This window comes from Dendrobates tinctorius, unplaced genomic scaffold (assembly GCF_039654945.1).
Source record: "Dendrobates tinctorius isolate UK_male_01 unplaced genomic scaffold, ASM3965494v1 ptg000089l, whole genome shotgun sequence".
NCBI classification, from domain to species: Eukaryota; Metazoa; Chordata; class Amphibia; order Anura; family Dendrobatidae; genus Dendrobates; species Dendrobates tinctorius.
In genome coordinates, this window is record NW_027361757.1 from 20,213,910 (window position 1) to 20,237,131 (window position 23,222).

The 23,222-nt window shown below is 46.2% G+C and overlaps 1 protein-coding gene across 4 annotated transcripts in view; it reads right to left on the reverse strand.

Annotated features, from left to right (window-relative positions):
* PANK1 (pantothenate kinase 1) overlaps nucleotides 1-21,336 on the reverse strand; it is a 78,335-nt gene extending 56,999 nt beyond the window's left edge. The window contains exons 1-2 of one of the 4 annotated variants that reach the window (XM_073585890.1): nucleotides 20,843-21,336; nucleotides 10,426-10,467 (exon numbers count right to left, since the gene is read on the reverse strand). In XM_073585890.1, the coding sequence (XP_073441991.1) occupies nucleotides 10,426-10,467; nucleotides 20,843-21,056 (256 nt within the window). In that variant the 5' untranslated portion in view covers nucleotides 21,057-21,336. Of the gene's footprint in view, nucleotides 1-10,425; nucleotides 10,468-16,955; nucleotides 17,139-20,842 lie in introns of those variants that run through there. The other 3 variants (XM_073585888.1, XM_073585887.1, XM_073585889.1) reach the window with 3 other exon arrangements.
* Between the last annotated feature and the right edge of the window lie 1,886 nt (nucleotides 21,337-23,222).

Here is a 23,222-nt window from a genome sequence, read left to right on the forward strand (position 1 = left end):
CAAACTAGTGATACAGCTGTATTGGTCGTACAACGATACAAATGAGACAGCTATTTGACTAGAAGGAATAAGCTGTCCAGAAAAAAAAAAATAATCAAAATAGCAGCCCTGGATATCAAAGAGTAATCATGGGTTGATTGCATGTGCCAGTGCTGAGAAATCAAAATTTGAAGTCACATGCAAATTAGCATGGAAATGAATTGGGGGCGAGTCAAAGTACGTGCAGAAACGCCTCTAATTCACTTCCATACTAATTAGCATGTGGCTTCAAAGCTTTCTCGGCACAGGCGCGTGCAATCAAAGCTCGCTTTCTCAAAGGCCCAGGCGCGTGCAATCAAAGCTCGCTTTCTCAAAGGCCCAGGCGCGTGCAATCAAAGCTCGCTTTCTCAAAGGCCCAGGCGCGTGCAATCAAAGCTCGCTTTCTCAAAGGCCCAGGCGCGTGCAATCAAAGCTCGCTTTCTCAAAGGCCCAGGCGCGTGCAATCAAAGCTCGCTTTCTCAAAGGCCCAGGCACGTGCAATCAAAGCTCAATTTCTCGGCCCAGGCGCGTGCAATCAAAGCTCGCTTTCTCGGCCCAGGCGCGTGCAATCAAAGCTCACTTTCTCAGCCCAGGCGCGTGCAATCATAGCTCACTTTCTCGGCACTGGCGTGTGCAATCAAAGCTCGCTTTCTCAAAGTCCCAGGCATGTGCAATCAAAGCTCAACTTCTCGGCCCAGGCGCGTGCAATCAAAGCTCGCTTTCTCGGCCCAGGCGCGTGCAATCAAAGCTCGCTTTCTCGGCCCAGGCGCGTGCAATCAAAGCTCGCTTTCTCGGCCAAGGCGCGTGCAATCAAAGCTCGCTTTCTCGGCCCAGGCGCGTGCAATCATAGCTCGCTTTCTCGGCCCAGGCGCGTGCAATCAAAGCTCGCTTTCTCGGCCCAGGCGCGTGCAATCATAGCTCGCTTTCTCGGCACTGGCGTGTGCAATCAAAGCTCGCTTTCTTGGCCCAGGCACGTGCAATCAAAGCTCGATTTCTTGGCCCAGGCACGTGCAATCAAAGCTCGATTTCTCGGCCCAGGCGCGTGCAATCAAAGCTCGATTTCTCAGCCCAGGCACGTGCAATCTAAGCTCGATTTCTCAGCCCAGGCACGTGCAATCTAAGCTCGATTTCTCAGCCCAGGCACGTGCAATCTAAGCTCGATTTCTCAGCACAGGCACGTGCAATCAAAGCTCGCTTTCTCGGCCCAGGCACGTGCAACCAAAGCTCGCTTTCTCGGCCCAGGCACGTGCAATCAAAGCTCATTTTCTCGGCCCAGGCATATCGGATTGCTACAAAGCAGATATCATTTTCATCTGCAGAAAAGACATTGAGTTCATTGACACAACCCCAATTCAGAGTACAGTGCCCACCCCTCATGATCTTTCAGGCTAATTTGCATATATGTTTTTCTACAAACTATGCAGCCATATTACAAGTTGAGTAGTATAATGCTCATGAAAGATTCCCTTAAAACCTTTTGTTAGTACCCTAATCATTTGGGATTAAGACTAAAGAGCCAAGAGTAATTTATTTCTGGTGGATTAATATAGGGAAATCTGGCCATTCCTGATGAGTGTAGTCAATCATGTGCACAGTTGTAGAATTCGACTAGTTCATACACTGACATTTGGAAGAAGGAGGGAATAAATTGTTTTTGGAAACACAGAGTGTCTTTTATCACCATATGTGCCCTAACCTTCATGTGGATTACGTCCACTTTGTATGCACTACTTTGTATACAGTTTCATGGGATTAGCCGCCAGCCGCTGCCAGTCAGAATTACCTCTACCGAACTGCACAAACCATGTTGTGTAGTCGGCAAGTCATGTGAAAGGCGCCAAGACCTGATGTCAGGCTGGAAAAGGGTCATCAGCATCACTGATGAGTGCGGGCACGCAGTGTGTCTAATGATAGTGCGGAGGAGAGCACGAGCTGGCGCGTCATGCCACTCGTCACACTGCACAGTACCCAGCTTTGTGTCTGAATCAGCACTTATATTTTTGCTGTCTATGCAAAACTTAAATATCCAGGTGCAACTATAAGTAACTCTATAAACCATTAGTACAATGTGATCCACGATAAGGAGCAATGCCTGCGAGTTTCATCTCCCTATGGGGGGAGGGGGAGGCAGCAAGCAACAGTGTGACCTGTACATAATCATATAACTACCACAAAAATAAAATAAACAGAGTACAAAAGATTGGATCAAAATGTATCCAACTTTAATTATAATCAATTTACACAAAAACTTATTAAAAAAAAAAACATAAAACCCACTCGAAAAATTGGGCAGTGAGGTCAAGATAATTACCAAAAATATATGTCCATATATCAAAATAATGGAACCTAAATACAGAGACCTGGAATTATATATACTAATCATAGATTACTCCAGCAATAGCACTCATGGTGGGTATAGGATTTCACTCTTACTTACGATATGTCATTTTGAGCACAAAGCACACTACTCCGTACCCCCCGACGAGCGTTTCGCATGTAGCTTCGTCAGAGGGTACTCTACCAGAAGCCGGACTATGATAGCAATGATATGTGGGACACAGGATGAGGAAACTGCCATATGAAGACTGGGCCACACTGGAGCTCTGTTAGATGTTCCTTGATGAACATAAGCTAATAAACACTGGTGGACACAGGCAAAAGAGGCTCCTGTGTATGAACAGTATATGGGTCATTTGCCGTCCAATAGCTTCATGCAGAATTCCACCCGCTTCCGAGGTGAAAATGGACCCACTTACCTCTTTAGCCCCTGTGTGGCTGTACTGGTTGCACCAATGATATGTCCACCCCTGCCATTAAGGTTTATTCACACACATGTATTCTTGATTCTGTGCAGCCCAGACATCACACAGAGCCCAATACAAGTGAATGAGGCTAGTTTCACAGACCATGATCTGAGAAAAACTCACAGAATGGTCCATCAGACAACTTCATATGTAGAGTATTCTTCCCGCAGACACATTGCTGGCAGAGCCTTAAGAGAGAACCCATTATTTGCTATGAATATGATTTTTTTTGGATTACCTGGTCTGAATGTCGCAGTTAGGCCGGGATCACAAATGCAAGAAACTTGGACGAGTCTCGCACGTCAATACCCGGCACTCGGATCGGAGCGTTCAGCTTCATGTATTTCTATGCAGCTGCACGCTCCGCTCCCCAGTGCCGGCGGCAGTGCCGAGTATTGACGAGTTTCTTGCTCGTGTGATCCCGGCCTTACTCTGAATCTGGAGTTCTATATAGTTGGTTCCTGCTCCTCTCCGTTCCTGAGATATGGCCATCTCTAATTAGTATGTCAATTTAGTCTTGTTTCCAAGGTGGAAAAGTGAGGATAATCTCCACTTGGCTAACAAGACTAGATTTACACACAGCGAAGAGGAGGCCATACATAAATGGAGAAGTACAGAAAAACAAATCGACCGCAGCATTTACAGCAGATCTTGTAAAAAAAATTATATGCTTATGTCAGGCGACAAGGTCCTCGTTAAATGGAAATGTTGAGTCCTGAAGTCTTGAATCTGTCAATAGGATCAACCCTCCTAAGCCAGCTAGAAGGGCATGAAGGTCATAGGAAGGTGAATACAATTACACCTTGATATCTGCAATCTGAAGTCTTAAGGCCCCGTCTCACTAAGCGATCTCGGTAGCGAGATCGCTGCTGAGTCACAACTTTTGTGACGTAACAGCGATCTCACCAGCGAGATTGCTGCGTGTGACAGCGATCAGCGAGCGGCCCCCCTGCCGGTATCGCTGATCGCTGGAAGAAACCTCTGGACATCTCTTTGGTCGCTGGGCTCCCGCTGACCAGCACGCATCACTGTGTGTGACAGGCGGGAGACCAGCGATCAGGTGTAAAAAATATAAAAAAAAATAAAAAATATAGTTATTCTCACCTTCCGACGTCCCGTTCAGCCATCCTGCCTCTCTCCACGCTCCGGTCCCAGTGATCCTTTGCACGAATGACCGCGAGATGTCACGGTCTCGCGGGATAACAAAGTCTCGCGGTCATTCGTGCAAAGGATCACTGGGACCGGAGCGTGGAGAGAGGCAGGATGGCTGAACGTGACGTCGGAAGGTGAGAATTTTACTATACTTTTTATTTTGATTCTATTTTTTACAGGGATGGCCAGCGATGCCGGGCGCTCGGCGTCGCTGTGCTGATCGCTGGTGAAGCTGTCTGTGTGACAGCTCACCAGCGATCACATAGCGACTTACCAGCGATCCTGACACCTTGATATCGGTGTCGGGATCGCTGGTAAGTCGCTTAGTGTGACGGGGCCTTTATTCCAGAGAAATCCATGTTTTTCTTATATGTAAATGAGCTGTTCAGGACTAAGGTAGGATAACTCTCTAATCTGCCTGCTCAGCCGACATATCTATTGTGTATGGAGGCCTAGGGCCTGTATCGGCAAACAAATGGGCTACTCCTCTCCTCTGTGTGCTCATCATTAAGCCACACAGTTTTATTCACACAAAGTATGAAATAATGAAATGACATTTTAAATGTCAAATTCTTTTTTAATGTTTTTTTTCTGCTTCTATTTCTAGCAATTACAGAAATTCCAGGAATACAAAGACAAGAGAAAGTAGCCCGCGCACCTCCAGGCGTAAGGGTGTATGAATAAGTTGGGAAAATAATTCAGTTCCAATAAATGTACCGGCATTAAATTAAAACCTCCGAACTTTTATAATAGGATAATATGTTGCAATCACCATATTATATAGCACTGTGTACTTACAGTTGCTCATTTTGTGAGACCATCAACAAGATGCAGCGCATAAACAATGACGCATTTCAGACAACACAGATGCCCTTAGGCGAATCAGGTCTTTTTCTTGGTTCAGAAGCCCATAAGAAAAGGAATTCCAAGACGTTACTCAGCTCTAGGGCTGTCCTCTGCCCCTCACAAACACTTCCATGATTTGCCATGGCTCTTCATCATATCCTAGAAGCCGAATCAGCAATGCCAAAACCTGTACTCCTTCCACTACAAGAAGGTGGTCTCCCTCCACTTTGATGGAATAATGTAATCAGTGACTTCTCTTTATTCCAACATACGCTAATTTCCTACATCAAAGGTCTTAAAGAAGCCCATCAACAATGTTTATCCTCTTAATACGTTGCAATCCTCATATTATGCAACACTGTGCACTTACAATTGCTCATTTTCCCTTCTACTCAGTTACTTCTTCTCTTTTCCATTAGGTCTATGACATCATGTGATCAAAAACTGACTAGCTGAATCCTTCTAAGCTCTATGTGGAGATAGGAGGTCAATTTTCCATGTATGAGTCATCACTCACTGCAAAAGTCCCTTGCACGGGGGAGGGGGAGCAGCTAGGTCAGGAGGTAAAAAGGGGATGATAAATGCAGGGACTATAGGCTTCCTGTTTCAAAATAGAGCTGAGAAAAGAGAATTGTCTGGGTAGAAAGGCAAAATGAGCAACTGTAAGTACACAGTGCTATATAATATGGTGATTGCAACATATTAAGAGGATATAAACCATTGATTGGAGTGCTTCTTTAAGGCTTCTAATAAATTTGATTATAAGCACGGTCCCCACTGATATCGCCCGACAATGTTAAGTGTATGGGGACCTCTCACCTCTCCCCTAAAGATAATGTTGGGGGGAGAGATACCTGTCAGGCAATCTGAATTTAAACACAAGACCCTTTTGTTCTCTGGAAGATATGTCGCCGCCAAAATTGTCTGGCAGCAGCTCTCTCCACTCCACCTGTGAACGCTTGGCTGAGCCATACGTTTTGAACTTTATGCTCAGTCTAGAGGGTTAAACAGCAAAAAAAATAAAAATTAGCTCTGGCAAAAATTAGGAGTCCACTTTCAAATGTTCAGTTTTTCCGATTTTTCTCTTTATAGGTATACTTTTGAGTAAAATGTAAATTGTTCTTTTAGTCTATAAACTTCTGCCAAGTCTCCAAATTTCCAAGCAATAAATTTTTGCATTTTTTTTCTGACAAAGAAAAATGGTCAAAATGAAAAAAAAAAAAAAAAAAAAAAAAACAACAGCGCTTTCAGACTTCAAATAATGCAAAGAAAACAAGTTCAAAATCATTTAGAAACATCAATACTAATGTTTTAACTTAGGAAGAGTTCAGAAATCAATATTTTGTGGAATAACCATGATTTTTAAAAACAGCTTTCATGAGTCTTGGCTGCTTTCCACCAGTCTTTCACACTATTTCTGACAAAAAAATTAAACAGTTCTCCTTTGTTTGATGGCTTGTGACTATCCATCATCCTCTTGATTACATTCCAGAGGTTTTCAATGGGGTTCAGGTTTGGAGAATGGGCTGCCCATGACAGGGATTTGATGTGGTGGTCTCTTAATTTTTGCCAGAGCGATAGATATCTATCTATATATGTTGGACAAAATAATGGAAACACCTAACGGTTTGGCATCATAATCTTCGAACATGTTATAAGCATGCAAACCGTGACATATGGTAATGTTTTGTTGTTGATTATTTGGGTTATGTGATATGTGTACGTAAATTAACTGTTTGTTTTGCAGAATTCTAAGAACATTGATGAAAACCTGATACCAATGGCAGACCTCTCGGATTTTCAAAGAGGCCAAATTGTTGGTGCTCGTATGGCAGGCGCTAGTCTAACAGAAAGTGCCCAAATGCTTGGTGTGTCAAGAGGTACTGTCTCCAAAGTAATGACTGCGTTTGAAAGAGAAGGAAAAACGTCCGCAGCAAAGCACAGGTCCGGCCGAAAGTCGAAGTTAACTGAGAGAGACCGTCGGTCTCTAAAGAGAATTATGAGAGTGGATCGCAAGACCACGGCTCCGAAAATCACTGCTGAGCTCAATGAACACCTACAGAACCCAGTTTCCAGGAAATCTGTTCGTCGGGAGCTGCACAAATCTGGATTCCACGGAAGTGCCGCAATTCGAAAACCGCTGCTCTCAATGACAAATGTTTCCAAGCATTTAGAGTGGTGTAGAAACCTCCAGAATTGGTCCCTCGAGCAGTGGAAACATGATATTTTCAGACGAATCATCATTTACCCTATTTCCGACCTCCGGCCGAGTGTACGTTTGGAGACAGCCGAAAGAAGCATTCCATCCACACTGGCTTCTCCGCCATGTTTTACGGTTGGGAGGTTCTGTGATGATCTGGGGTGCTATTTCGTGGAGATCCGCCGGGCCAATGATATCCCTTCATGGAAGAATTAACAGCCGCGATTATTTAGGCATTTTGGGCGACCAAGTGCATCCTATGGTTCAAGCACTGTCCCGGAGAGGAACGCCATCTTTCAGGATGATAATGCACCAATTCATACAGCTAGAATCGTTAAAGCATGGCACGAGGAACATTCTAATGAAGTTGAGCATCTCATCTGGCCCCCACAATCCCCAGACCTCAACATTATTGAGCATTTATGGCCGAATTTAGAGATTCAAGTTAGACGTCGATTTCCGCCACCATCGTCACTCAAAGAACTGGAGGGTGTTTTAACTGAAGAATGGACTACAATTCCATTGGAAACAATTCACACTTTGTATGAATCCAAACCTCGGATAATCGAGGCTGTATTCGACACAAAAGGTGGACCTACACCATATTAAACTAACTTTTGTTGATGTTTCCAGGTGTTTCCACTATTTTGTCCAACCCCTGTATATAGCCAATGCTGGCATGACCGTACACAGGACAAGGAAGGAACCCTCAGTACTGAGCTTCAAACTTGACAATTGTCAACTCTTGAAGATGACGACAAAGGGAAGGAAATTATTTTATGACATGAATCCTAGGATCCCTTTAATACATGTGTTCACTTTCATCTATCAGACACAAAAGGAATAAACACTAAAAAGCCTGTAAATAGATATTTCCGTAACAGGAAAAATAGAACCTTTTTTTTAGCCCTATGGTTGGCACATAATTGTAATAATCTGATTGTCATTCATGCTGAGCTTGTACGGGAAATTAACAGTGGCCATTTGAGCCACTGAAAAACAATGGAGACGTGGTGGTCGAGAGAAGTATATACTGAATTACTGTTAAAGATTTAGCCAAGCATTGCTATAAAAGGGCGAAGAGGGGACACAAACACCCTGAAAGGTAGGTCTCAAAGGTGGGATTGCCACCTATTATACATTTAGAGCACGTCATACTTATACCACTAGGGGCATATGGAGAATGTCAAGTTAGTGTAAGGAGACTTATAGGCCATGCAATGCTCTGATGGGAAAATAAATATGCAAATACCCTCCTCATGGAGGAAGAGGGCTGGAACTTTAGTACCACCTATAGGGGGCAGCAATCCAATAAGTCAATATCAACCCTTTAACAAGCCTTGCCTCAAGACTTAAGATAAGAAGCTAAACCATACAGTCCAATTGTAGACAAGTGTTTCAGGGTGTTTGCCCCTCATCAGTATAAAAAAAGAGGTTTGATTTGGAAGGTTATAGGGACTCTGACAGAAGCCCTAAGGGGAAATGTTTCTCCTTCTGGAGAGTGCTATGTCAGAGTAAGGAGACCTATAGGCCATGCAAGGAAACTTAAAAGCTATTTAATTAGGTGGCACTAGAGTTTAAGCCCTATTTCACTCTGAAGAGGCAATTTGCATATGACATATAACTGAAATTTTCAAGACAGCAATACTTCTTAAATAGGAATATGTGGCTTAATAGGGGTTGTCTAATGAGAACTAGTTATCAGCTAGCCATAAGGTAGGTGATAACGTATTGCTTGCTGGTGGTCCTCACTGAATGGGACAATCTTACTCCTGTTAGAATGGAGCGGTAGTGCATACTTGTCCACTTATTCCTTATGGTGCTGTCAAGCGCTGCACTTGTTATTTTCCAGTAGCACCATAGAGAATGAATGATGAGGCGGTTGAGTACACGCTCCATTCTAGCAGGGATGAAAAAAAATTAAAAAAAAAAAAGCCCAATCGGTGATAAAAGTTCCCTAAGCCTAGGTGATAACTTGTTTTCACCAGAGAACCCCTTTAATGTACTCCCTTATGCAAGACTGATTGTTAGGCTAGCTTGCAACTCTTGTTTCAGAAAAAGCTCACTGCCGAATCCTCAGTTAACTCCCTATACAAGGAGACAAAGAGTTCATTAAAATGGTGCAAATTTTTTAAGGAAAATCAATTTTGCAATTGGGTTTCATTATCATTTAAATGACCATTCTGATTAAGTGGTCTGGCACTGTGCAGACAAAAAGGACAACAGCTCCTCAGCAGAAAAATCATGTCTCCAGATATAACTAAAGATCTACAATGGACGAGCTTCCTTTTCTATGTTGCAGTAATTGACCTGGTTCTTGTCTAGGAATCGTACACCCCACACTCCTGGTGACACTGTCTCCGCAAAATGCGGAGTAAAACCCCCACAAATAAAGGAGTGACAGGTACCTGTGTATTATGGTGCTATAATTACTAGTCATACACAAACAATAATGCTGCACCTAAATAAGGAGGTGACCGAGGTCACAGAGTTCTTTCTTGAGTAAACTGCATGACTTTCCTCCTCAAGTGTCAGCCCGTTAACCTGACAACTCTACATTCTGCACTGTATTCACTGGAGAGAAAGGGATATACTGCATCTACAATAGATCTGCCTGGAGAAAGCCCGCTCCCAGGTAAATACTAAACTTAGCCTTGGAAGCAGTCTCTGACAGTCATGCATTCAGTGGTTAGATACTTCAGAGCTGAATGTAGTCATCAAGAACCATCATGCTACGCAGAAGCAGCAAAGGCACATAAAGAGCACAGAATGGCAGTAACAACCTGACAATGTTGTGCGCTCCCCTTGTATCAGCCCTGTGAGAGGTGCTGCGACCACCGAGTTGGCCTCAGGGGCGCTGCTGCGACCACCGAGTTGGCCTCAGGGGCGCTGCTGCGACCACCGAGTTGGCCTCAGGGGCGCTGCTGCGACCACCGAGTTGGCCTCAGGGGCGCTGCTGTCACTACAGAGCCCCAGTATACACAGTTCTTTCAGCGCTGGCTTATAGGCTTAATATACCACGAAAAAAAAAAAAAGTCAAGCAGAATATGGGCAGCCTGTATTCTGCAGAAGGAGTCAGGGTAAGGCCACGTTCACACGTTCAGTATTTGGTCAGTATCCGAACTCCCAGTAGTCCAGACGTGTAAACTAGTCACCAGATACTTATACCTGAGAAGGGACATTGTTCAAAAGTACACAGAAACTGGGGAATTGCCATTTCCTAACATATTAGTTACCTATTGGCTACAGACTTTTTTTTTTATTTTTTACAATATCACATGATGAGGAAGAAAAAGAAATGTCTGATTGTCGGGATTATGGTCCAATTATTTAACACTTATCATTCTCTAATAATTACGAATTAAAGTCCAAAGAGGAGAGATTAGAGGAGGGCCATGTACTCACGTGGAATGGGACAACCATTATATCTGAGCAACTCATAGGCAACTAGAAATAAAACAGAAGGGGTGAACGGGGCGAATATGAAAAACCTGCAACTCACATGAGCTTTAGTTAAGGGGTCAACATTTCACTATGGTATATGTCACCTTAAAATTAAAACTCACCAATATGCTATTGTAGGAGGCCAAGACGCTGTAAGCAGAAGTCTGTATTCTGCACATTGACAAGTAGGGTAAAGGCATAAAATGTGAAATATCCTGCAGCGCTGCAGGTGAATGTTCCTTCATGTGTACAAGAAATATATACAGTATATATCATACACACACTCTATTCCCGTATACAGGTGTTGGTTTACTTAAAGGGGCTGTACGCCAAGTTCGCTGCTCGGACCCCCAGTGATCAACTGTATTCTGATGAAAGAACCAAGTACTAAGGGTACATTCACATGGAGCACATACACAGTGGATTTTCCAGGCGGAAAATCTAGTTTACTACATGAACGGCACTGTGCATGTCACAAAATCTCCTTCACAGGCTGTTGGGATCTGCAGCATAAGCTGACCGATGTGTGAATTAGGACTAAATCTCTAGCATGTTTTTCTCGTCAGTGTTTCATTGCCATTTTAAAGTGAAAACCAGGAGTGGCTCTCACAGGTTCCACTCCTGATTTTTGCTAACAAGCACTGATGAAACACTTACCGGAAAACGCCGACTTGTGAATGAGGCCTTAGGTTCAGATTCTGCTGCAAATTTTTCTGCGTGGACTTTGCTAAATCCGCAGGTAAAATGACCCGCGTTTTAGCTGCGGAGTTAGTGCAGATTTACTGCGGATTTTCTTCAGTTTTTGTGCGGATTTCACCTGTGTTTTAACACCTGCAGATTCCTATAATGGAAGAGGTGTAAGGCCCTCCCTGTGCACACGGTGAAGATTCTGTGCAGTTCTGCAGCAGATTTGGCCCTGCAGAACTGCAGCAGAACTGCACGTGATGTACAGTACCATTTAAGGCTATGTACAACAAAAAAGGCTGTGCACATGCTGCAGATTTTTCCACGCAGATTTGGTGCAGAATAAAAGAAGCAGCATGTCACTTCTTTTGTGCGGTTTTGCTGCAGTTTTCCACCTGCTCCATTATAGAAATCTGCAGGTGAAAACTGCAGGGGAAATCCGCACAAAAACTGCACTAAAACTGCAGGTAAAACGCAGGTCATTTTACCTGCAGATTTAGCAAAATCTGCACGGAAAATTCCACAGCAGAATCCACACCGTGTGCACACAGACTTTTTAGCCCTGCGGATTTTTCAGCGCAGAACGGAAGAAATCCGCAGGTCAAATGACCTGTATTTTTCCTGCGGTTTTATTGCGGTTTTTGTGCGGTTTTCCAAAGAAGTAACATGCTGCGGATTTTGTACCGCAGGAAAACCGCGCGGAAAAATCCACAGCGTCTGCACAGCGGTTTTTTCATTGATTTTAAGGCTACTGTACATCACAATGCGGATATGCAACGTTTCTGTGCGGTAAAATCCGCTGCGGATCCGCTGCAAATCTGCATCGTCTGCATCGTGTGCACACAGCCTAATGCTGCGGAATCCGCACAAAGAATTGACATGCTGCGGATTCCAAACCGCTGCGTTTTGGCGCGGGTTTTCCGAAGTGTGTGCACAGCGTTTTTTATTTTACATTATATACAACATAATGGTACTGTACACAGCAGGAGAATCCGCTGCGGATCCGCATGGCCAAATCCGCTGCGGATCCGCAGCAGAATCCGCAACGTGTGCACATACCCTTAAAGTTTACAGCTAGTCAGTTTATGCTGCAGATTTCATAATTTTCCCTATAAAGTGTGAAAGGGAGGCATAGCCATAGCATTGCTGCAACGAAATCAACAGCGATTTTAGCTGCCGATTTTAGGGATACCTTGAGACTATGTTCACACGCAGCATTCTATCTGCAGCCAAGACCTGCTCTCTTCACAGTAAAAACATTGTGTTGAAAAGGCAGATTTTTGAGTTTTTGCCACATTTCTTTAGTGCAAAATACATGGGATTTGTCGACAGTACATGATTAAAGGGAATCTGTCACCCTATTTTTCGCCTATCAGCTGCCGACACTGACATCAGGGGCTTATCTACAGCATTCTGTAATACTGTAGATAAGAAAAATGAGTTAGATAATACTCAGCCAGGGGCGTTCCGGGTCCGATGAGTGTCGCAGTCCGGCGCCTCCCATCTTGTAGCGATGCCGTCCTCATCTTTGCTGCCTGTCGTGGCTCCTGTGCAGGCGCACTGCTCTGCCTTGTTGAGGGCAAAGCAGAATACTGCAGTGCGCAGGCGCCGCACCTCTCCCAATGCCTGCGCACTGCAGGACTCTGCTCTGCCCTCAACAGGGCAGAGCAGTGCGCCTGCACAGGAGCCGCGACGGGAAGAAAAGAAGTCGGCACCGTTAGAATAAGGGAGGCGCCGGACCGGACTGTGACACTCATCGGACCAAGACCGGAACCGGAACGCCCCTGGGTGAGTATTATCTAACACATTTTTCAAATCTTTCAGGTTACATCTGGGCTTATCTACAGCATTACAGAATGCTGTAGATAAGCCCCTGAAGTCGGTGCCGGCAGCTGATAGGTGAAAAATAGGGTGACAGATTCCCTTTAATAATGTTAGTATTATTCACCAAAAATGCAGGACAAATATAAAAAAATAAAAATAAAAAAAACACAGCAAAACCTGTTTGCCACTTTTTTTTTGCTGGTGCTGTAAAAATGCAGCTTCTTTTCTGCAGAAAAAAACAAACCGCTGTTTCACTCCAAAAATTGCCTGAAAAGTCAGTTAAAAAATGCTTGAAAGACTTTTCCTATTCTTTGCTATGGTGAAACCACTTTTGCTTGTCGTATAAACTGGTATATTGAGCTACCCCACCTCCCCGCCTTTTGGTTTGGTAAAAAAAAAAAAATGCATGTTTTCTTCTTTCCTTATGGAATCGACACCAAAAAATGAATGTCCAATCAGAAGCCGCTTCAGAAAATGAAAAACTCTTCAAAGAAAGAGAATTTAATTAATTCTTCCCACGTCTTTTTGAGCACCTTAAAAAAATAAATCCCATCTGCACAGCACACAGCCGATGGGTGCTTTCACATAGCGTTCAGGCACCCGTTCTTCTCCCCTCTCAAAATGGGATTCAGCATATGTGCCGACGGGGTCACAGACTATAATGGTGCTGACAGAGCGAATGTGCGACCGGTCGTGCATTATTTTCGGCTGTATAAGTCTACTGGAGGGAACACTCAGACACAGTTTACTACATTTGGGTTTCCGCCTCCAGTAGGCGTATATGGCCGAAAATTATGCACGACAGAGCGCGCGTTTCCTCCGTCAGCAACATTACAGTCTATGGCCCGGCCGGCGTCCACGTCTGAATCCCACTTTGAGGGGGGTTTGGACATAAGCCCTAACAGAGCCATTGAACGGATGCCTGAGCGTAATGTGACAGCATCCTAGGCCATGCTCACACGTCCAGTATTTGGTCAATATTTTACCTCAGTATTTGGCCAAAAACAGGAGTGGCACAATTAGGCCGGGATCACACACAGCGAGATACGGCAGAGTCTCGCAGGTTAAAACCAAGCTCTGGCGCCGGCACTCCGGAGCAGAGCGTGCAGCCGCACAGCAATACATGAAGCTGCACGCTCTGCTCTGGAGTGCCGGTGCCAGAGCTTGGTTTTAACCTGCGAGACTCGGCCGTATCTCGCTGTAGTGTGACTCCGGCCTTAGAGTTAAAGTATAAGGCCGGGATCAGACTTGCGAGAAACTCGCACGAGTCTCGCACGTCAATACCAGGCACTGTCGCTGGCACTTGGATCGGAGCGTTCAGATGCATGTCTTTCAATGTAGCTGAACGCTCCGATCCGAGTGTCGGGGACTGACATGCGAGACTCGAAGTGTGACCCCCGGCCTTATAAAAACACGTTATCACTTCTGGATTTCTCACCCTCTCCTGGTTTTGTCTTACAAATATTGATGAGAAAAACTCACCAAATACTGAATGTGTGAACGTGGCCTGAATGTTCAATATCCTTGAAGAGGGGAAATAAAGTGACATTTAGTTTGAGTGAATTTCCAAAGCAGACAACCCTTTTATTCATTGTAAGACAGTGATGAGCCAAACAACCTTACCGGAAGGCCTCTTTGCCCTATACCCTTTGTTCTCACCCCACACAAGTGTAGATATGTTGTGTACTGTGTAACCTTTAATTACCTCCAATCCAAAAAAACACAAGCTGGGAAAGTAATTGCATCAACAATGCTAAACAAGTCAACAGGACGTGACGACCTACAGCCTCCTATACTGGGCTAATATCCCGACCAAACCAGAAAAACTGGGTGCTCTAGTAGGAGCCTCACAAGCCTCCCACCCATAGGCCACAGTTCAGGTCAGTAGATCAGCATCCAGGACGGGACGCGCCACCATAATACAGATACCAAAAATGCTCTCATTGTGCAAGTGTGAAACTAAACCTAAAGGGGTTTTTATAGTTCCTCACCCTGATATACCTGGTAACTGTGCTCCATTCACTTCCCTAATGCAATATCATCAAAAGGAATCAAGAGACCAGCAGTGATGTGAGCACAAGGGGAGACTGACAACATGGTACAGGTCACCATTTCTGGAGATCTATACAGTTTGCTTAAGGGTCATTGATTTATATAGCGCTATTGTATTCTATAGCGCTTTACAGACATCATCGCTCTCCCCACTGGTGCTCACAATCTAGATACCCGAGGGAAACTCACGGAAACACGGGGAGAACATACAACCTTCTTGCAGATATAGTCCTTGGTGGAATTTAACCCAGGACCCCTGCGCTGCAAGGCTGCAGTGTTAACCACTGAGCCACTGTGCTCCCCAATATAGACATAGATTACTGTATGGCTGCAAGGAAAATGCTGAATATTTCTCTTCCCTACAACTTCTCCTTTACACTGACGAGTTATATGTTAGGAAATTGCACATAATTAAATTTCTGAATTCCAAGCCATAAATACTCGTCCGAGCGTTCTGCTTACCCACAGTGTGGCATGAGGCAAACTTGTACTGCAAACCTGACCCTAAAAGCCAGGGGCTCAGGCCTGTTTCACACTTCCGTTTGTCTCCATCAGTCAAGATCCGTTTTGCAAAAAAAACGGATCCTCCATTTTTTTGGCGGATCCGTTTTTTTCTCCATAGACTTGCATTACCGGCGGATCTTGACGGATGGGCATCTGTTGGATCCGGTTTTTTTTGCGGATCCGCCAAGATTTTGGCGTCCACTGACAAGACTGAGCGGACAATGCAACGTTTTTCTGGCTGGCCGGATCCGCACTTTACACTGCACATGCCCAGCAGAATCGCGTTTGCAGTAAATTTAACCCTAAATCCCGATCTGGCGGCTGAGGAAAAAATTATCTCTCTCTCTGACAGCGGTTCCATTAAATTTCTTCCTTCGCCGGATCCGTCAAAAAAACGGTCCGCTGGCACACGTTGATGTCCGTACGCAGGCGGATCCGTTTTCCGCCATTTTGGCGGATTACAACTGATGTGTGAAACAGGCCTCAGGCTGTCCAGAAGAAGTGCTTGTCCCAATGACAACTCTTCCTGCTCACCCACTATGAGTTATACAGGATATCACAATCCACATAACTGAGAATAGTTTTCCTGACAACTGTTCTGTACCCCTGATGAGTTTGCACCCAACGCTGACAGCACCAACAATGCAACCAATACCTCTCTCAAATTCCTTTTAGAACACCAAAGAAATAAAGCAATACGCCTAACTGCAGAAAATGGGCTCAAATAAAATAAATAACCCTTATGTGCTCAAGATCTCCTGCCAGTGCTGGAGAGGTGGGGACAGAACAGGTAAATAATGGATATTTGTTATCACGTTGCCTTTAGTTATACTACTAGGTGTAAGGAATTTGGAAAAAAATACCAATCCGATCCATAAATAGATGCAAGTAAAGCATAACAAAGGGAGCCTACCTGCTACATTCATCAGTAGAAGGATCAACTTTATTCTCATTTGCACAAGGAAAGACTAGAAGCAATGGGATGAAACTGAATGGGAGGAGACACAGATTAGATATTAGAAAAAACTTTTTGACAGTTAGAGTGATCAATGAGTGGAACAGGCTGCCACGAGAAGTGGTGAGTTCTCCTTCAATGGAAGTCTTCAAACAGAGGCTGGACAGACATCTGACTGGGATGATTTAGTGAATCCTGCTTTGAGCAGGGGGTTGGACCAGATGGCCCAGGAGGTCCCTTTCAACTCTACGATTCTATCATTTTATGGATCTTAAAGGGATTGCTATTTCTAGCCATTTTTCTTAGTTGTACTGGGGACCTTTTTGCATTGTAATTCATATGCACATCTATGCCACATAGTGCGACTTTTTAGAGAGATGTCGCACATCAGGCGCACCTATGAAGAGCATCATTCAGTATGACAGACACATCTGGGGTCAGGGTGTCCTCCCCCGGCCATTCTCATACTTACAATGTTTCTTTTCGTCAATAAGCTTCATTATCAGGCAGTGGCGGGCACAGAGTCAGTAAGCAGCAGGCCTGTCACTCCGCATCCCCGAACAGTCTCGTCTGGATTTACTAGGAACAAGGTCACATATTTCGTTGCTGCACATGAATTGCGAAATGTCTCCAGTTGGACCGGGCGCCCGGGATCCAGCGTGCAGCCACAATAGCCATGCTTCCCGCCTCCTGATTGGATGCTCGCAGACCGGCCCCCCGTGGTATCAGTGGGTGTGTCTGCGTTTCCGCTCTCGTGATTGGCTGAGCAGAGCAGGCATTTAACTCGGCATTGACTTGAAGCCGTCTACTGACTTCTCTCTCACCAATCCCCCGCAGCCGGCGCCCGGTGCCAGCCCTGCAGGGGGCCGGCAGCGCGACCCACATCATGCCCCTGTCATGTCTGCACAGAGCCTGATGTCATGGGAGATCCAGCAGCATGAGCCATAGCCAAGATGAGATCACATACGACCAATAACCGCTGAGCCGATAGTGATCGATACGATCGGTATTAATCGTACACTGAAGTCTGACAATAATTGCTACTTTGGAAATCAGCACCACACACAGGACAGCACTACAGCGTGACACAGCACTGCAAGATACCAGAGCTGTAAGGAAAGCAGAACAGGACACTTTCTATCAGCTATTATCAGATTTGCTTTTGACATCTTTTTTTATTGATGGGGAATGTATGTATGTATGAGGAAGATACTTATGCCACTGAAAATCCTCGTCAGACATATGAATGGGATGGTTACTGCACCATTGGATGGATTTCTGAAAATTCCGTTTGGTGCATACACAAAGGCTGTCATTTTACGCACCTATCAAATCTGTAGCAAGTTCAGCATATGAAGCCTGCAGATCCTGCTGTGGCATTGCATGGCATGTGCTGAGTTGGCAATGCTCTTAAAGGGTCCTCTCTGCCCACTCCTGCCGTATGTAAAGTACATGTCACTGCATGGATGGAGAGTACCGAAGCAGAGTCTACCTCGTACAGTGCCAGCATCGGCTGTGTAAGGGTATGTGCACACGTTGCGGATTTGGCCCTGCGGATCCGCAGCAGTTTTCCATGCGGTGTACAGTACCGTGTAAACCTATGGAAAACCAAATCCGCTGTGCACATGCTGCAGAAAATTCTGCGCAGATTTGCTGCGGTTTATTTTCCGCAGCATGTCAATTCTTTGTGCGGAATCCGCAGCGTTTTTACACCTCTTCCATTATAGGAATCCGCAGGAGTAAAAACGCAGGTGAAACGCAGGCATTTTATCTGTGAATTTAGCAAAATCTGGGCTGAAAAATCCACAGCCAAATCTGCAACATGTGCATGTACCCTAAGGGCATAGTCAGTCGGCCATATAAATCGCCCTGAGATCAGTCTGCAATGCACGGACTGCCCACGACTCCCCTGACCCGAGTGTGACAGCTGCATAGAAAAATATCCAGCGGTCACTGGCCAGTCCGTGCACTGCAGACCAATCTCGCTCCGATTTATATGGCCGACTGACTGTGCCCTTAGGCCAAGTTCACACATTCACTATTTGGTCAGTATCTGATCAGTATGTGTAAGCCCAAACCAGGAGTGGGAGATAAATGCAGAAGTGGTGACGTGTTCCTATTATACTCTTCCTCTGATTGTTCCTCTCCTGGTTTTGGCTTACCTATACTGATCAGATACTGACCAAATACTGAATGTGTGAATGTGGCCTAACAGAGATGATGGCACCCGAGTCTGTGATCAGATCTAGCTCCGATCATAGCAGTGAAGCTCTTAGGCCGGGCTCACACATGCGAGAAATTCAGACGAGTCTCGCATGTTAATACCCGGCACTGCCACCAGCACTCGGATCAGAGCGTGCGGCCGCATAGCAATACATGGAGCCGCACACTCCGCTCCTGAGTGCCGGCAGCAGTGCTGGGTGTTAACATGCGAGACTTGTCCGAGTTTCTCACGTTTGTGATCCCGGCCTTAGATACTGCTGATTAAAAAAAAAAACAGAAACATTTGTTCTCATCACGTGCGTAACTGTCTGTCCTAGTAAAATAAAGCGATAAGAAGCCAAAAAAGATAGAGATAAAACACAAATCATCAACGAAAAGACGAGGAAAACTAAAATCACTGAGAGGCCTACATAATTGTGGAAACAAACAGCATGTAAGAGCGCAAGATTCCTGTCCTTGTGAATCCATCGTAATGAAGCTTGCGGAAATACAGCCCCATTTAGGCAAGGTTCACATCTGCGGCTGGGTGAGCTGTGGACGTCCTCAGTGAAGCACCGCCTACCACATACTTCTGCATGCGGCCTACGTACCCTATCTTTAGCATTGGGTACGCAGGTTGTGCCGCAGTATGCGGATGCCTCTGCGTCGTTTTGACAATGCGGCGAAAAAAAACAAATTCCAACGTGGTGCATTTGACGCGGGTCGCCGCATCGTCAAAACACATGCGGAGGCATCCGCATACTGCAGCACAACCTGCGTACCCAATGCTAAAGATAGGGTATGCAGGCTGCATGCAGAAGTATGCGTCCGTAGGCGGCACTGACCGGAGGAGGCGCTTCATGAAGGACGTCCGCAACCCTCCGCAGCTCACCCAGCCGCAAATGTGAACCTAGCCTTATACAGATCTGCTGTATGCAAACATACAGTCGCCCCAATTAAAGGGAATCTGCCCTCAGGTTTTTGCCACTTTATCTCAGAGCTGCAGAATGTAGGGGCAGAGAATCTGATCAGAGTGATGTGTCACTTACTGGGCTCCTTAGGATAGTTTTGACAAAATCACAGCAGATTATCACCGGAAGACTAGCAAACCTGCTGCCATGTAGTCCTCCATATTCATGAGCTCTGTAAAACCCCGCCCCTGATTGGCAGCTTTGCGTGCACACTGTTCGTAGGCAGAAAGTGGCAAATGAGAGGTTTGGGCAGGGGTTATACTGAGCTCAGCATTTAGAAAGCGGGTGGATCTGCAGCGGATAAAACCGTGATTTTGTCAAAGCTGCAGCAAGCATCCCAGTGAGTGACACTTCACTGGAATCAGGCTATCTGCCCCTACATGATGCTGCTAAGGCTCTGTGCACATGCTGTGGGTTCCGCAGCGGTTTTGGCCGCTGCGGACCTGCAGCAGTTTTAGCTGCGGTGTACAGTACCATTCAAATGAATGGTAAGCAAAAACCGCTGTGTAGACGGTGCGGATTTATCCGCGTGGTTTTCCTGCGGTTATGAAACCGCAGAAAGAATTGACATGTCAATTCTTTCTGCGGAATCCGCAGCGGTTTCCTATCTCCACCACTGGTAAAACCGCAGGTCTTTTGACCTGCGGTTTTATCTGCGGTTTTTGCAGAATCCGCAGCGTCTGCACACACCCTTAGAGTCCCTATACTGAGAGCTCTTCTTCATAAGGCTTCAGAATTGTGACATAAATGCCACTCACTGTAAAAGTAGTGCGTTTTCCTTTTGTGCCTCTCCGGGTGCTGGGTGCAGGAATCCGATCCCTCCTGTACATAATATGGGGGCATATGTGGCCGGCCATGACATACCCTCAGGTACCCTGACTTATGTCCTGGGTACTATTTGGAGAAGTTTAATATGTTTTGGGTGGGGGAGGTGGAGGTTTGTTTTTTTTATCTCAAATTACCCCACTGTCCCAACCGCAGCAATTCATTGCAGTGAAGACAATGGGGGGTCCATAGCCCCCTATCCAGGTGTCTCCCCAGCACCGACCCCTCATGACATTTCCCGAGCATTTACTGGGTGCCATCATTTTGGCACCACTGACGCCACGATCGTCATCAGCCCAAACCACCATCTCTAGGGCAATGAATGGCTGGCGAGCAGAGGAGCAGCACTGCAGCCACTTACGGGGTCTGCTCTTCCTTCCCGAGTCCAGCCTTCTCCGGATCCTGCTCTTCTTGGCCGGGGAGCCCTGGTGCAGGGGATCTGGGGGAGATCGCTGGTGCGCGGCTCCATGCTCGCTGCTCTCTCCGTTACTGAGTAGTGAGGGGGCGCCCGGTGTATGGAAGCCGTTCTGTATGAGCGGAGCGGAGGCCGCTGCAGGCTGCGCATGATCTCCCATCACTGCAAGAAGAAGCCCGGGAGGGGGCGTCACCGTGAGCGCTGACAGCGGCCGCCCAGCCTCTGCTCTCCGCTGCAACGGCGCTAATAATCCGACGCTGGACTGTGTGTGTCCGGTGACCGCGGCGGGGTCATGTCCCCTGGTCTCAGTGCCCGAATGTAACCGCCAGTGCGGCAGCGACGAGTGACGTCATGGCCCGCCTCCTCCTGACAGGGGATAGGGGGGAGGGGAAAGCAGGAGGCACTGGCGGGACCGGGAGCAGGGGGTGCGGCCGGCTGTGTGCTGTACCGGGGTGTAAGAACCGGTCATACCACTACAGAGGCGTGTCAGAACCAATTATACCACTATAGAGGGGTGTAAGGACCGATTATACCACTACAGAGGGGTGTAAAGACCGATTATACCACTACACCGGGGTGTAAGGACCAATTATACCACTACAGAGGGGTGTAAGGACCGCTTATACCACTATAGAGGGGTGTAAGGACCAATTATACCACTACAGAGTGGTGTCAGGACCAATTATACCACTACAGAGGGGTGTAAGGACCAATTATACCACTACAGAGTGGTGTCAGGACCAATTATACCACTACAGAGGGGTGTAAGGACCGATTATACCACTACAGAGGGGTGTAAGGACCGATTATACCACTACAGAGGGGTGTAAGGACCGGTTATACCACTAAACCGGGGTGTAAGGACCGATTATACCACTACAGAGGGGTGTAAGGACCGGTCATACCACTACACCAGGGTGTAAGGACCGATTATACCACTACACCAGGGTGTAAGGACCGATTATACCACTACACCAGGGTGTAAGGACCGATTATACCACTACAGAGGGGTGTAAGGACCGGTTATACCACTACAGAGTGGTGTCAGGCCCGATTATACCACTACAGAGGGGTGTAAGGACCGGTTATACCACTACAGAGGGGTGTAAGGACCGATTATACCACTACACCAGGGTGTAAGGACCGATTATACCACTACAGAGGGGTGTAAGGACCGGTTATACAACTAAACCGGGGTGTAAGGACCGATTATACCACTACAGAGGGGTGTAATGACCGATTATACCACTACAGAGGGGTGTAAGGACCAATTATACCACTAAACCGGGGAGTAAGGACCAATTATACCACTACAGAGGGGTGTCTGTTATGAATGGGTCACCGAGGAGGAGAGCAAGCCCAAGCTAAGCCACAGAAAACCAGAGAGGTTGGTAACTAAGCGGATTGCAGACCCCTGATCCTGTCCACACAACTAGCAGTAGCCGTGGAGCGTACCTACGATGATCCTAGACGCCTTGGCACAGCCGGAGAGCTAACTAAGCCAAAAGCAAGAAAGGGGAAATCTAAACTGCCCCAGAGCAGACCCCAAAGGAACAGATAGCCCCCAAAAATATATTGTCGGTGAGACAAGGTGAAAACAAACGCAGGCAGGAAAATAGGCTGAGCAAATGATGGGGCCCAAACTGACTAGACAGGACAGGACAGAAAAGACACTCTGCAATCATGCAAAAAACCTTGCAAAAAATGCCCAACACGTCTGATGCAAAAAATACTGAAGTTGCACAACTTCGCGCCCCACTATATCAGCACTCTAGTATATTCTGAAAGCAGAGCAAAAAGAGGCCAATCTAATAAGGGACAAAAACAAACTGACACAAGCAGTAACATATGGACGGTGATTCAGCACAGCCCCAGCCGGAGCTGGCTGACCCACACAAAACTGAGATAGACAAACCCAGATCAAATGCAAACAGAATAGCAAATGAACACTTAGCTGAACATGCAGGGACAGAGCTGGAAACAAAGACCTCAGGAGGCAAGGAGAACTCACCAGCAGGAATAGAGGGAGTCGTCTGTCTTAAATCCCAATCTGAAACCCCAGGTGTCCAATCGTTGTCCTCATTATCAGGTGGCAAGCCTTTGTTAATCAGATCAGCTCCATTACCTCCAGTAACCACCAGAGGGAGCCCAGAAAGAGAACTCGCAACCCCTCTCAATCTGACCAGCTCCACTACCTTCAGTAATAACCAGAGGGAGGCCAGAAAGCGAATTCACAACAGTACCCCCCCCTTGAAGAGGGGTCACTGAACCCTCATCCACGCCACCAGGCCGATCAGGATGGGCCCGGTGAAAAGCACGAACCAAT